This window comes from Syngnathoides biaculeatus, chromosome 15 (genome assembly GCF_019802595.1).
Source record: "Syngnathoides biaculeatus isolate LvHL_M chromosome 15, ASM1980259v1, whole genome shotgun sequence".
Lineage (NCBI taxonomy): Eukaryota > Metazoa > Chordata > Actinopteri > Syngnathiformes > Syngnathidae > Syngnathoides > Syngnathoides biaculeatus.
In genome coordinates, this window is record NC_084654.1 from 1,238,645 (window position 1) to 1,255,269 (window position 16,625).

Sequence of the window (16,625 nt, forward strand, 5' to 3'; positions counted from 1 at the left end):
CAGGACACGAAGAGCAGGGGATCCCCATCAAGGATGAACCGCATGTGGAGGAGTCAGGAACTACAGCGGCACAGGAGGAACAACACACTGTTCAGGTAGACGCCCAGGTCCCTACTCAGCAACCTTAGGATGTTTCCTTGAGACGATCTACCAGAGAAAGATGGCCCGATTATGTTCTGACCTATCCCTCTCTAGGCCAGCCCACCTATCAGCCACGTCCTACTATGAGTGCAGTTAGGATCCAACCCTGTACTCACCTACTCCCCTATACCTCAGGTCTCCACCCTTTTCAAATCCCAAACCCACATCCATACCTACCAGTAATCTTTTTTTTTCTTTCGGCTTGTCCCGTTAGGGGTTGGCACAGCCTGTCATCTCAGATGAACGCATATTTGCTTGGCACAGTTTTACACCGGATGTCCTTTCTTACGGAAGCCCTCTACAATTTAGCTGGGGAGAGAAGTTTACAGCACCTGGTATTGCCACGCAGTCTCCCATTCAAGTACTAATCAGGGTCAAATCCGCTTAGCTTCCGAGATCTAATGAGATTGGGGGTTCTCAGGGTAGCATGGCCGTAAACCCATACCTACCAGTCATGAACCCATTTTATTAATAGAGAAGCGAGAAAGAACGAGGGATAGACAGCATAATCTCCCGAAGGAACTTTATCAATCTCTCACACTAGACACCCCAATTAACACGCAGACTCTACACACATTGCACATTCTGTAGTTTAGGTATAAGAAAAGCAATAGGTTTAATTGAGTCTTTTGATAGGTTTTGAAAGAAGATAGGTACTGTTCATAAGGTTCTCATTAGTTTGGGCCAGGAGCCACATGTTTGTTCAGAAGAATGTGATATACACAAATGTGAAGGTAACGGGTTTCAAATTAATGCGTTGGTTTCCAATCAGATTGAGTTAACAACGACTGTTTTGGGGGGGTCAAAAGTTGACCGGGATTGTTCCATGGCAATGCATAAACGGGGCTGGAATCTTCCTTCTTACTCCAGAATATGCTTACCGGTGAAGAAGTAACGACTGGCTCTCTCCTTCTCATCGTGCACTTCTGTTTTTCAGGTGTGGTATTTGTGTGAAACACTGTCCAAAACTGTTATACTTGAATGATGTGTTTGTGTACTGTATTTATGAATGGCCGATATAGACCGAGGAGCGGACATTTCACAGCAACTGTGCTCATATGGATGGAGTGAATGTGTGTGGTGACGTGACGCGTTAATGACTTTTTGTTCTGTGTTAAGTTTATAGTATAACGTTGAGTGCTCAGCAAGAGTTAATGACTGTAAATAGTAATAATAAAAGTAACTCTCCAGGTAAGGCAGAGGAATCCAATGTACAATTGAGATGTCTTTGAAAGAGAGAACTTTCACTTTGTGACAACATAGCTTTGGCCAGCGACGTGAGTCATTCTTTGAAGTCCTTGATTGTGTATCATGAGTGGATATTTACATATATGGGTGTAAGCCTTGACTGTAAAGCACAATTGTTAGAGAAGGGAAGTTTATTTTAAAAAGAACATAATGACTGTAATATGATGTTTTGTTTGAAATTGTACAAAAGTACTTGTAATAAAGAACATGCTTTCCGGGGAAGAGGTAGCAACTGGCTCGCTCCTTCTTATCGTCGAACTCTACTTTCCAGGGTTCCAAGAGGAGAGGTAGGAGAGGTCACTTCAAAGCAATAAATAATATTCAACTTTGTGATGCTGGCCTCAAAACCTGAGGCCCGTAACACACTTGTGAGCATGAGTGAGATTTACAGGTCTTTAAAATTATGGCTTTTACCACTCTGCTTGAACCAGCCAGCAAGTAGCTACAAGCTACTTTCCCTTGTTGAACCTCCACTGTTAAAGGAGCTGAAATGAGCATCATTATTACTTAGCTGAGCAGAGACAATTATAGTTTGCCCAAAGATAAAAGTTCACCTGGAGCAGTGGTCCCCAATCACTGGCATGTGGAACAGTACCAGGCCACGGACCATGTAGTACTGGGAAGCACAAAGAAAAATAAATCAAAGATTCTTAGAAGAGCACAAAACGGTGCACCCTGACTACTTGTCCATTCGGGACACTTTCTACCTCCATCAAGCCAGCTAGTGTTATTGTGGTTCAGAGTTTCAAATCGAATGCCAAAGGTGAATGGCTCGACCAAAAAAAAAAATTGCATATGTACAGTGTGGCATTGCCCGTTTGTGGCTTTAGATTACAGGTTGTGGCGACAAGGTGGCACATTAGACATGGGGCCTGACAATGTGGGGCACCTTTTGTGTCCCCTGAGCTCCAGCATCTGCAAATTTTGTTGTGTTTTTTGTCCAATAAAGTATACTTAAACACGCTGATTATGCTGTGAGCTTGCATGCTAGCACGCATATTAGCATATATGGAAGCTATCACACATGGCATTCATGAGGCAGTGAAAAACAATTGCATTTCACATCTGTAAGCAGAAGCTGACATTAACCTTCAAAGTGCCTGTGGAGGCAGGTCATTGGAGACAATGTTGTTCACATTCATGGTGTCACATTGAAACTAAGATTATCAGCCACAGAAAACAAAATAGCATACCGAACAAATAATAAAACAGATAAATGTATGAAAAAAAATAATTGACACAAAACTTTCACTTCAAACGCAATTGACGTCCACCATGCTTTGCGGCACAAAGGTGCCACAAAGGATGCTTAGAGCGCTGCAAAGCATGCTGGAAGGATGTAAATTGCGTTTAAAGTATATGTTTTTGTCAATTATTTCTTGAGTCATTCTTTTGTTAATTAATTTTATTTACTCTGTTGGCTGTTTGTGATCATTTTAGTTTCAATGTGACATTAATCCCTTGTTTTTCGCGATTAATTGAGAACAGAACCACCCACGAAAAGTCAAAAAATGCAAAGTCGGGGGGACACGTATGTTTATGTGGGTACCAGAACATTTAAATTATGGAAACAGTATTTGCACTTTGCATATTTGAGACAAACAGAAGTATTTAGTTAAGTCTTTAATTATAAAATTTTAAATATAGTATACAGGGTTCCCTCACTACTTTGCGCTACACTTTTTGGGGGCTTCAGTGCGTCGTGTGTTTTTATTAATCAAAGAAAAAAAATACAGCCAGATTGGCATATTGCGGGAAGACGTTGATACAAGGCACGAGTGGCTTTATCCCGTAAGCTGATTGGTTGCACATCATTGAAGCCTCTCAGCATCTTCCCTTGTCCTACTCATTTCCTTGTTTTGCGTGTTGTCTAGTCCAGGCGCTTGACCGTCTCGCATATGTACTGTATCTTAGTGTTGTGTTCGTGAGAACTTTTTTTTCCCAAGTGTTAGGTTTAAACTCAGTCGCTGGATGAATTATGCAAATGAAGGGACAAGAGAGGTCTTTAATTTGGCTCTAGCAGAGAAACGGGTTTGATTGACCAGCTGCAACACCCACACCCGTTCTGAGTCAGTTTCACCAGTGTCCCCCTTTTTATTTGTTTCTCAAAACAAAAAGGTCACAAGATTATAAAGCAAATTAAGGAACAGATGACATTACCAACACAAAAACAAATACTAAGATAAACATAAGAATGGTGAATTCCAATACAGAGGTGAATACTAAGATAAACATAAGAATGGTGAATGCCAATACAGGGGTGAATACTAAAGAAACATTTATAACAATGGTGTTGAGGAGTATCTGCTCAGCAAGGGGATGCATCACTCCTCAAGGCGTCACTGGGTGTCAAGCCAACTAACAGGAAGAGCGCCTGCCCCCCTCCAGACCTGCAGGGGGCAGAGAAACCTCAATCACACAACTCTTCAAACTTCCTGTCAGAGGTGAGGGGCGGCCATATTGCTCACAGACAGCATATGAGCTTGTGTGGAACAAAGAAAGCCGACCTGCAAAATGAATAAATCACTAACAAACAACTGAAGCAACCAAGAAGCAGCTACAAAACCCAATGGCACCCCTCAGTTTCCAGTCAGACGCAACTGGTAGGGAAAGGACTTGGATGCTAATTGGTCATTTTTTTTTTTTTTTTTTCATTTCAGCTTGTGTTCGTCTAACTTCTGAATTAAAGTATTCATGGAGACAAAGTGGATGCTTTTGTTTTGTTTATTCAATCAGTTATGGTGCTTATTTACTTTTTACTTTGTTACTTTTGAATACTTAAATGTATGTCATTAATTTACTTAAAATGTGATTAGTAAGGTTAAAGTAATCATTTGATGACCTATTTATTTAAACTAAAAATAATGCAATGTGTTTCTTTGTTCAAGTTTCTCAACCTAATCAACCTAATTACCCCCCAACCACCCTCTAACCACCTTAACCATCAATAAACTGTGAAAAGAGGAATATTTGAGTTGTTCATGTGTTTGAAGTCCAAAGCCCTTTTGAAGTTGGGGCAAAGAACTGAGGGAGTTAAATACAACTTGAGAGTTCAAAACCAGCTTGGCAGCAAAGACAAAGGATTAACGGGCGCAAGTCAACACATGTGTTTCTTTGTTCAAGTTTTTCAACCTATTCAACCTCTAATCACCCCCCAACCACCCTCTAACCACCTTAACCATCAATAAACTGTGAAAAGAGGAAGATTTGAGTTGTTCATGTGTTTGAAGACCAAGGCCCTTTTGAAGTTGGGGCAAAGAACTGAGGGAGTTAAATACAACTTGAGAGTTGAAAACCAGCGTGGCAGCAAAGACAAAGGATTAACGGCCTCAAGTCAACACAGTCAACGTAAAGAACAATTGCAAGTATGGTGGAAGAAGCCACAGGTAAAGCAATCAAGCTGCTGAAGCAATAGAGGACCTCAGCAAAGAGTGCTTTCACCAAGTAGGCCAACTACCTGTGCAGAGCTGTTGGACACCTGGCAAAGTCAGAGTTGCAGAAGGAATTCACACCACCACCAATGGTCACACCAATGACAGCTATGAACTCGGCCTACAAGCTGAACTGGGAGGGGATGAGGAAGATGAAGAAATGCCATTGGATAAGCAGCAACTGGTGGACCTGGCGAAGACCATAGCAGACTGCAACACCAAGCTGGTCGAAGTGAAGCGGACAGTGCAGTCCAACCTCTGGTCCGGGTATGGGGAAGATGAGCTGATGTTCGCAATTAAAGAGGCAGAATCAGCTTGTGAAGGGGCCCATGCAATTCCTGTGTCTGTGGTGAAGATGCCTATGAACATCAAGTGGGTGGTGCAAAGAAACTCATCAATGATGTGATGGCAAGCTTCACTGAATGGGAAGAATTGATCCCGGGAGCAGAAAAATCCCTTCTGGATGGTCGAGTGACGGGCTTAAGAAAACTGAAGAACAGCCTCAAAGCCAAAAAGTCAGAATTCCTAGTGGTTCAAAGTACTGCAGAGGAGGAAATGAGAGGAAGAGCTCTTCAGATACAGCCTGCAGCCCAGCAGGCTGTTCTTAAAATTAAACCTACCAGCCTACCCAGATTCTACGGCTCCAAAAGAGACTTCCATCGATGGAAAAGGGATTGGGAAAGTCTTCAGAAACAAGGTTAGCCAACTGGCTCAGCAGAAGCCAAAAAGATCCAGCTCCTCGACAGTGTTGATGAGGAGATCTGCAGAGACCGAAGACTGTCCACCGACAAGACCGCGGAGGACATGTTCAAGGTGCTGGAAAACAGATTTGGACACAAATCAACCATAGCCCTGGGGATCATTGAGGACCTGGGGAAAATCCCCCCTCTGAAGTCATACCAGCCCAGGAAAATGATTGAAATGACCCAATCAGTTGAAAAGGCCCTTAATGACCTCACACAGCTCTGAAATACTGGAGCCATCAAGAATCCGCTTGTAATCAAATCAATAGAGAGCAAACTGCCTGATACAATGATGGTCAATCGTCTTCATGGTCAATCCGGCAAATGCAGTCACACCAGACAACCACTTTGATAGCCTCCTAAACTACCTGAAAAATCAAGAAGAGGTCTTGGAGAGGCTTGAGCAGCTTTGAGTTTGTGAGAAGCTGTACAAAAAGTTAGCTGACTCCAAGAAATACACCTCAACCAGGTCCACAAGTAAAGGGGGATGCATCGTCTGTGGAGATGACTGGCACAAAGAAAAACATTTCTTCTGCAAAAAGTTTAAAGAACTGAAGCCATAAGACAAGTTGAGTGCTGTGGAAAGACTTGGATCCTGCACAAAGTGCCTAGAGTGTCATGAAGAAGAGAGTGAATGCAAAGACACTTACCTGTGTAGGAAACAGAACTGCAGGAGAGACTATCACTTCTTCCTGTGCCGGAAAGGAGACCCTAAAAATGTTGAGACAGCCACAACATCAAAGCCAAACCTGAGGAGGCACAAACTGACAGAAGAACAACAGCAATTTGTGTCTGAACTGTCCCTCGGCATGGCAGAAAAATTCAAGAGCCTTTCAGCAAGATCACTCTGCACTGACAAGCCTGCAGGGATGGACCAGAGTGCATGTAAAGAACTCCCAGTGATCCTTATGCTCCTTGAAGTCACAACCAATGCAGGTCAGAAGATTGGAATGCTGATTGAGTGAGCATCTGACACAAATTACATTACTCACAGCGCTGCCCGGAGACTCAACCTCAGACGTGAAAAAATAGATTTAGTTGTCCATGGCGTTGGAGGAATGGCCCTGAAAGTAAAGACAAAAAGATAACACCTCAGAGTGAGGGTCTAGACACGCGCAGAAACCGAAAGAGCCCATGAACATGTCTGTTATGGCTTGGAGGAAATAGCCAAAGTACAGAGAACAGCCAAACCTAAAGAACTGAAGAGGTTATTTCCAGATGCCAGCTCAGAAGACCTGCACAGACCAAATCGAACTCCTCATCAGTCATCGGGAAGGACAGCTTGTACCGCAGAGGGTAAGGGGGTTGGAGACTTCGTCTTATGGGACAGCCCACTGGTGAAGACAGTTGGTGGAACTCACCCAGACCTCTTTGAGAAAGTGGATTTGGCAGCTCACACATCCAAAACGCACTTTGCACGGTCCATGAGAGCCACAGTTGTGAAATATCAAGAACTCAGTGTTATAGAGGGATTCAAAGCTGAAACGAAAAGCACTGTTGAAGATAAAGAATTTCTCAACTGGTGGAAATCGGACAGGATTGGAGTAGTTTGCGAACCAAAGTGTGGAGGATGCAGATGTGGCAACTGCCAGCCAGGAAGCAAGGAGATGACACTGAGTGAGGAAAGAGCTGGAAATCATCAGGAAAGGCCTCACCTATGTCAACACTGATGATCACATTGGTGAGCCACACTGGGACTCAAAATACCATGGAATGAAGATAGATTTGGAGTAGAAGCCACTTTTCTGAGTACAGAAAAGCAACGCAAGAAAGAACCAAAGTGGAAGGTGGCATATTCAGCTCAAGTCCATGAGATGGTGGAAAGAGGAGCAGCAAGGAAGCTCACCAAAGAAATGATGGCAGACTGGAAGGGACCAGTATGGTATGTTAGCCACTTGGTGGGGCCATACCCGCACTCTGTCACTACACCTGTGCGTCTGGTCTGGAACATCAGCCAGAAGTTCAAGGGACTCAGCATGAACGATCTCCTGTTGAAAGGGCCTGACATCCTCAATCCAATTCGTGCAGTGCTACTCGGGTTCAGAAGAGGTGTATACGCAGCACTTGGTGACATCAAAAAGATCTACAATTCAGTGTGGCTGGAAGACCTGGAAAAGCATCTTCACATATTTCTTTGGAGAGACACCGAAGACAGTGAACTTGAAGAGTATGTCATCACCCGAGTCAACATTGGGGACCGACCAGAAGGATGGATTGGACAGCTGGCCATGAGAGAGACTGCAAAGCTACCCATGTTTACTTACCTGGAGGAGGAGTGTAGGATCCTGGAGGAAGATTCTTATGTGTATGATGTGCTTACATCCCACAACGACTTGGAAAAGCTGGATGAAGAAACCAGAAGAGTCGAAGGGATCCTAAAGGCAGGCGAATTCTTCCTTAAGCCCTGCGTCCGGTCAGGCCAAAGTGGGAAGGATATGCCCACACCAGGACCATCAATAAGTAAAGTACTTATTCTACCAAATCAAAGGAGAGAAGAAGATGACAAAGCCCTGGGAGTCGGCTACCTTGTCGAAAATGACAAACTACCCAATGCCCTCAGTCAACCTCTCAGAGAGGAGGAAGAAAATGAGAGTGGGTCAAAACCTCCTGGAAGAAGAGGTGAGAGAAAAAACTCCCAAGCCACTGACTAGAAGACAACTGCTAAGCCAAGTAGCTAGCATCGATGACCCAATAGGTCTTGTCACTCCTGCTCAACAGAAGGGTGGCATTCTAGTCAGGAGAGCTTTCCAAGATGCTGGAACCAGCACAACCCAAAACACGTGGGACAAGCCATTATCAGAAAAGTTGAGCGTAGAAGCAAGCCAGTTATTTGAAGAATATGTCCGCCTCAGCTAAATTACCTTCCAAAGAAGCCTCACACCATGGAACTAGACCCGAAAACCGTGGGGAGTGGCATTCTCTGATGGGAACGACCAGAGCTACGGAGCCGTGGTGTACCTGAGATGGGAGACTGCAAAGGGCGTTGAAGTCAGACTCGTCGAGTCCAAGGCAAAGCTCACACCACTCGACCAGAAGGGAGAAGCAGTCAAAACTGAAATATGTGATGCTGTCTATGCAGTTCACCTCAGAAGAATTGGAGAAATTGAGAAGACCACATCCACTGGTGACTGGTGGTAAATCCAGGGGGACATTAATTTTGCAGACTTTATGACAAGAGTATGGGGGCTAGTCTTCTGCTGCATGGCATCCCGAGCTCTACACTCAGATGTCGTAAGTGACCACTTGTCTGAAGGTTTCCTGTTGGCCTACAAGAGATTCACAGCATTGAGAGGACATCCAAAGAAAATCTGGTCAGGCCCAGGAAAAAACTTTGTGGGTGCCAGACCTGCCCTCAAAGAACTGTCTGCCTTTCTGAAGAAGCTGGAAACATCCAAAGTTGAGAATGGAGTTTCCAAGCATGGAACAGAATGGCACTGGAAACTTCACCCTGCTGATTCCCCTCACAGGAATGGAGCTGCAGAGGCCACTGTACGCACAGTGAAACGCACTCTGCACAACCTGGGAGGAGACGGGCGCTTCACATGGAGTGAGTTCCAAGCCTTCCTCTGCATGACTGCTAACCTGGCCACCGAGAGACCCATGGATGCCAGAACTCAAATCCGGGAGGACTGTATAGACTACATCAGCCCAAACTCTCTTCTGTAGAAGAACAGGACTCAGGGGAGATCTGGGAAGCTTTGACTTTCAAGGATACCCATACAAGAGGCTAAGAGCCATTCAAACTGAAGTTGACCGCTTCTGGAGAAGGGGAGTCAATTGACGGGCCCTAATGTATTCATCAGAAGTAAGTGGCACATAACAAACAAAAATTTGGCTGGCCGACCAAAATGTTTTGAGGGGTCAGTATAAACTTGGCCGAGTCGTCAGTGTCAAGCCTGACAAAAAGGGTGTCCTCAGAGATGTACATATCAAGACCTTCCCCAGCCACCCCTCTACTGTCAAATCTGATCAAAGAGGGTCAGCAAAGAAATCCCCCCACCCCCAAAAAAATCTCGACAATTCTGCACAGAGATGTACAAAGCATCAATTTTCTAATCCCTGTAGAAGAACAAAAGTAATCATCAACCATCAACAAAGAAAAGGACAATTAGCATCCAGGACTCATGTGACCTCTGGGTTCAAGAACCGAGATGTCAAGTGGGACGTGTCAAGTCAACTCACAGGAAGAGGAACTGTCCCCCTCCAGACCTGCAGGGGGCAGAGAAACCTCAATCACACAACTCTTCAAACTTCCTGTCAGAGGTGAGGGGCAGCCATATTGCTCACAGACAGCATATGAGCTTGTGTGGAACAAAGAAAGCCTACCAGCAAAAGGAATAAATCACTAACGAACAACTGAAGCAACCAAGAAGCAACTACAAAACCCAATGGCACCCCCTCAGTTTCCGGTCAGACACAACTGGTAGGGAGAGGACTTGGATGCTAATTGGTCAATTTGTTTCATTTCAGCTCCAAGCTATGTTCTTTGTGTTCGTCTAACTTCTGAATTAAAGTATTCATGGAGACAAAGTGGATGCTTTTGTTTGGTTTATTTTATCAGTTATGGTGCTTATTTACTTTTTACTTTGTTACTTTTGAATGCTTAAATGTATGTCATTAATTTACTTAAAATGTGATTCTTCTTCTTCTTTTCCTTTCGGCTTATCCCGTTAGGTCGATTGTGGCACATTTTGGAATTTCAGTTTTATTTAACTTTCATGTACAGTAGATAGATATGCAGTTAATCCCGAATAAATAGTTTTTCAAAATATAAGAAACATTTTTATTTCATCATTATGAGCAATATATTTTAATTTAGTTGTTATATTAGTTTGCTTTTCCTATATTCAAACATACTTTTTAGGAATATATTTGAGATATAATAAAATTGGTCATTAAGGCGGTACTTAGAGAGCTAAGTATTTTATGGTGCAACTAGGTGTAAAAACTGATTTCAAGCATAGGTTCACTCGGGGCAATGGGAATGTGCATTTTGGATTCAGCGTCACATTTCCATTATGTCTGACATACAGGAGAATAAATGCTGGCTTTACAGTTACGCCTTTGATGTACTAATTAGTCAAACGTTGTGTGAGAGTGGCTTTAGTTAAAAAAAACATCATTGTTTGTAGTATTGATTGACGGCCTCTGTTGGTAACATGGAAAAATAATTACAGGGTTGCTCACTATCACAACATGAACAAAGTTCCAATTCTGTATGTTCCTTTCAGCTTGTCTTGTTAGGGGTCGCCACAGCGTGTCATCTTTTTCCATCTTAGCCTATCTCCTGCATCTTCCTCTCTAACCCCAACTGCCCTTATGTCTTCCCTCACCACGTCCATAAACCTTCTCTTTGGTCTTCCTCTCGCTCTTTTGCCTGGGAGCTCCATCCTCAGCATCCTTCTACCAATATACTCACTCTCTCGCCTCTGAACATGTCCAAACCATCGAAGTCTGCTCTCTCGAATCTTGTCTCCAAAACATCCAACTTTGGCTATCCCTCTAATGAGCTCATTTCTAATCCTATCCAACCTGGTCACTCCGAGCGAGAACCTCAACATCTTCATTTCTGCCACCTCCAGTTCTGCTTCCTGTTGTTTCTTCAGTGCCACCGTCTCTAATCCGTACATCATGGCCGGCCTCACCACTGTTTTGTAAACTTTGCCCTTCATCCTAGCAGACACTCTTCTGTCACATAACACACCAGACACCTTTCGCCAGCTGTTCCAACCTGCTTGGACCCGTTTCTTCACTCACTCTTACCACACTCACCATTGCTCTGGATTGTTATCCCTAAATATTTGAAGTTGTCCACCCTCGCCATCTCTTCTCCCTGTAGCCTCACTCTTCCCCCTCCACTTTTCTCATTCACGCACATATATTCTGTTTTACTTCGGCTAATCTTCATTCCTCTCCTTTCCAGTGCATGTCTCCATCTTTCTAATTGTTCCTCTGCATGCTCCCTGCTTTCACTGCATATGACAATATCATCTGCGAACATCATGGTCCAAGGGGATTCCAGTCTAACCTCATCTGTCAGCCTATCCATTACCACTGCAAACAGGAAGGGGCTCAGAGCTGATCCCTGATGCAGTCCCACCTCCACCTTAAATTCCTCTGTCACACCTAAGGCACACCTCACCATTGTTCTGCTGCCATCATACATGTCCTGTACTATTTTAACATACTTCTCTGCCACACCAGACTTACGCATGCAGTACCACAGTTCCTCTCTTGGTACTCTGTCATAGGCTTTCTCTAGATCCACAAAGACACAATGTAGCTCCTTCTGACCTTCTCTGTACTTTTCCACGAGCATCCTCAAGGCAAATAATGCATCTGTGGTACTCTTTCTAGGCATGAAACCATACTGTTGCTCGCAGATACTTACTTCTGTCCTGAGTCTAGCCTCCACTACTCTTTCCCATAACTTCATTGTGTGGCTCATCAACTTTATTCCTCTATAGTTCCCACAGCTCTGAACATCCCCTTTGTTCTTAAAAATGGGAACTAGAACACTTTTCCTCCATTCTTCAGGCATCTTTTCGCCCGCTAGTATTCTGTTGAATAAGTTGGTCAAAAACTCCACAGCCATCTCTCCAAATTGCTTCCATACCTCTACCGGTATGTCATCAGGACCAACTGCCTTCCCATTTTTCATCCTTTGTAATGCCTTTCTGACTTCCCCCTTAGTAATCATTTCCACTTCCTGGTCCTTCACTCTTGCCTCTTCAACTCTTCCTTCTCTCTCATTTTCTTCATTCATCAACTTCTCAAAGTATTCTTTCCATCTATTTAGCACACTACCGGCACCAGTCAACACATTTCCATCTCTATCCTTAATCACCCTAACCTTCTGCACATCCTTCCCATCTCTATCCCTCTGTCTGGCCAACCTGTAGAGATCCTTTTCTCCTTCTTTCGTGTCCAACCTGGTGTACATGTCTTCATATGCCTCTTGTTTAGCCTTTGCCACCTCTACCTTTGCCCTACGTCGCATCTCGATGTACTCCTTTCGCCTCTCCTCAGTCCTCTCAGTATCCCACTTCTTCTTCGCTAATCTCTTTCCTTGTATGACTCCCTGTATTATGGGGTTCCACCACCAAGTCTCCTTATCCCCTTTCCTACCAGATGACACACCAAGTACTCTCCTGCCTGTCTCTCTGATCACCTTGGCTGTCGTCGTCCAGTCTTCCGGGAGCTTCGGTTGTCCATCGAGAGCCTGTCTCACCTCTTTCCGGAAGGCCGCACAACATTCTTCCTTCTCAGCTTCCACCACATGGTTCTCTGCTCTACCGTTGTCTTCTTAATCTTCCTACCCACCACCAGAATCATCCTACATACTACCATCCTATGCTGTCGAGCTACACTCTCCCCTACCACTACTTTACAGTCAGTAACCTCCTTCAGATTACATCGTCTGCACAAAATATAATCTACCTGCGTGGTTCTACCGCCGCTCTTGTAGGTCACTATATGTTCCTCCCTCTTTTGGAAATAAGTGTTCACTACAGCCATCTCCATCCTTTTTGCAAAGTCCACCACCATCTGCCCTTCAAAGTTCCTTTCCTGGATGCCGTACTTACCCATCACTTCTTCATCGCCCCTGTTTCCTTTACCAATATGTCCATTACAATCTGCACCAATCACAACTCTCTCGCTGTCTGGGATGCTCAGAACTACTTCATCTAGTTCCTTCCAGAATTTCTCTTTCAACTCTAGGTCACATTCTACCTGTGGTGCATACCCGCTAACCACATTATACATAACACCCTCAATTTCAAATTTTAGTCTCATCACTCGATCTGATACTCTTTTCACCTCCAAGACATTCTTAGCCAGCTCTTCCTTTAAAATAACCCCTACTCCATTTCTCTTCCCATCTACTCCGTGGTAGAATAATTTAAACCCTGCTCCCAAACTTCTAGCCTTACTACCTTTCCACCTGCTCTCTTGGATGCACAGAATATCAACCTTTCTCCTAATCATCATGTCAACCAACTCCTGAGCTTTTCCTGTCATAGTCCCAACATTCAAAGTCCCTAGACTCAGTTGTAGGCTCTGTGCATTCCTTTTTTTCTTCTGACGCTGGATCCGGTTTCCTCCTCTTCTTTGTCTTCGACCCACAGTAGCTGAATTTCCACCGACGCCCTGCAAGTTAGCAGTGCCGGGGGCGGGCGTTGTTAACCCGGGCCACGACCGATCCGGTATGGGATTCTTTAGATGAACGCTCATATTTGTTTGGCACAGTTTTTACGCCGGATGCCCTTCCTGACGCAACCCTCTGCATTTATCCCGGCTTGGGACCGGCCTACAGATTGCACTGGTTTGTGCCCCCATAGGGCTGCATTTACTTAAAATGTGATTAGTAAGGTTAAAGGTAATGCTTTGATTAACTATTTATTTAAAAAATAATGCAATGTGTTCAATGTGCTTCTTTGTTCAAGGTTTTCAACCTAATCAACCTCTAATCACCCTCCAACCGCCCTCTGACCACCTTAACCATCAGTAAACTGTGAAAAGAGGAAGATTTGAGTTGTTGATGTGTTTGAAGACCAAGGCCCTTTTCAAGTTGGGGAAGAACTGAAGGAGTTAAAGACAACTTGACACTGGGTTATACTTCGGGTCATACAGCCGCTCGGAAGGAGAATGATTCGGGCAAGGATGATCTAAACAAATGCATGATAAAATAATAAATCTAACATTAAGCAATAACATTTTTTGATTATTTAGTTACAATACCACCACAGTGTTGTGCCCCAGCGGAATTTTCCTCCGCAGCGCCCAAGAGGTGGTGACTCCACATGCACGTTTATCCTTATAGGGATCTAGTGGAAGGAATGGGCTCCTATTTGGGAGCACTTTTACCCTGTTTGTGATCCATCAGCAAGAATCAACCACTTTGTGCAGCAAAAGGCACAGACACTGTGGTCGCTACTGGCATGTCCTCCCAGGCTCTGAACGAGGCACTTTACTCCTTGTTGGACCCTTCATAGTGATCTGCCCCCTCGAGGACAAGGCTTTTTGACCAGTGAAGGCTGGTTGGAAATATAAAAAAAATAGCACCTCAGAAATGTGCCTCTGTATGGTGGCGCTCGTCATTATCATCAGTGAGGTGAGGTGGGTGCAAGTTTTTAACATGGAAGAAACGGGCCTTTTTTGAAACGGGATGCCTACAAGTCCTTCTTCATGGACCGTGTTGAAGATTATCATGTGACAATGCTGCACGTGAGTGAACTTAAAGCCTCTGTGAGCCTATCCTCCGCCGTGTGTGTGTTTCTGCATGCACACGTGTGTGTGTGTGTGTGAGAGGGAGAGGGAGAGAGAGAGACAGGACTGTGCCAGTGTGTGGAGCACTGAGTGAGAAGGAATCAAAACGAAGCGCGAGCAGTTGCTTGTGTGTACAGTTAAGTTTTGCAAGGGCAACCGGGGAGGAGTGGCGTTTAAGAGAGGACGCGTTGATGCTGAGCGCTTAAAGGATCTAATAAAGCCTTCTGAGCAGCAAACCGGTGCTCCGTACCATTATTATTCCCGTCACCAAGGTGTCTCCCATGTGTTTCCAACCACAGTCAGGCAAGTGTTGCAGGAAAGTTTAACAAAGATTTTATAATTCAAGATTTAAGTAAATATGTGTACTGTTGTAATCTTAGTCTCAAATACGTAAAGTATAAATACCCTTTTTTATATTTTCATTTATCATTCTTGTACCCGCACTTCTTCTTCTTCTTTTCCTTTCGGCTTGTCCCGTTAGGGGTCGCCACAGCGTGTCATCTTTTGCCATCTTAGCCTATCTCCTGCATCTTCCTCTCTAACCCCAACTGCCCTCATGTCTTCCCTCACCACATCCATAAACCTTCTCTTTGGTCTTCCTCTCGCTCTTTTGCCTGGGAGCTCCATCCTCAGCATCCTTCTACCAATATACTCACTCTCACGCCTCTGAACATGTCCAAACCATCGAAGTCTGCTCTCTCGAATCTTGTCTCAAAACATCCAGCTTTGGCTGTCCCTCTAATGAGCTCATTTCTAATCCTATCCAACCTGGTCACTCCGAGCGAGAACCTCAACATCTTCATTTCTGCCACCTCCAGTTCAGCTTCCTGTTGTTTCTTCAGTGCCACTGTCTCTAATCCGTACATCATGGCCGGCCTCACCACTGTTTTGTAAACTTTGCCCTTCATCCTAGCAGACACTCTTCTGTCACATAACACACCAGACACCTTTCGCCAGCTGTTCCAACCTGCTTGGACCCGTTTCTTCACTTCCTGACCACACTCTCCATTGCTCTGTATTGTTGACCCCAAGTATTTGAAGTCGTCGACCCTCGCTATCTCTTCTCCCTGTAGCCTCACTCTTCCCCCTCCACTTTTCTCATTCACGCACATATATTCTGTTTTACTTCGGCTAATCTTTTTCCTCTCCTTTCCAGTGCATGTCTCCATCTTTCCAATTGTTCCTCTGCATGCTCCCTGCTTTCACTGCATATGACAATATCATCTGCGAACATCATGGTCCAAGGGGATTCCAGTCTAACCTCATCTGTCAGCCTATCCATTACCACTGCAAACAGGAAGGGGCTCAGAGCTGATCCCTGATGCAGTCCCACCTCCACCTTAAATTCCTCTGTCACACCGAAGGCACACCTCACCATTGTTCTGCTGCCATCATACATGTCCTGTACTATTTTAACATACATTCTCTGCCACACCAGACTTACGCATGCAGTACCACAGTTCCTCTCTTGGTACTCTGTCATAGGCTTTCTCTAGATCCACAAAGACGCAATGTAGCTCCTTCTGACCTTCTCTGTACTTTTCCACGAGCATCCTCAAGGCAAATAATGCATCTGTGGTACTCTTTCTAGGCATGAAACCATACTGTTGCTCGCAGATACTTACTTCTGTCCTGAGTCTAGCCTCCACTACTCTTTCCCATAACTTCATTGTGTGGCTCATCAACTTTATTCCTCGAAAGTTCCCACAGCTCTGAACATCCCCTTTGTCCTTAAAAATGGGAACTAGAACACTTTTCCTCCATTCTTCAGGCATCTTTTCGCCCGCTAGTA

The 16,625-nt window shown here is 44.4% G+C and overlaps 1 protein-coding gene across 11 annotated transcripts in view; it reads left to right on the plus strand.

Moving 5' to 3' along the window:
• Nucleotides 1-16,625, plus strand: part of LOC133513829 (calmin-like) — a 107,189-nt gene that overhangs the window by 79,892 nt on the left and 10,672 nt on the right. The window contains exon 11 of one of the 11 annotated variants that reach the window (XM_061844952.1): nucleotides 14,011-14,397. The exons of the other annotated variants lie outside the window; for them this stretch is intronic. Coding sequence (XP_061700936.1) covers nucleotides 14,011-14,023 — 13 coding nt within the window. The 3' untranslated portion in view covers nucleotides 14,024-14,397. Of the gene's footprint in view, nucleotides 1-14,010; nucleotides 14,398-16,625 lie in introns of those variants that run through there. 11 annotated transcript variants of the gene reach the window in all.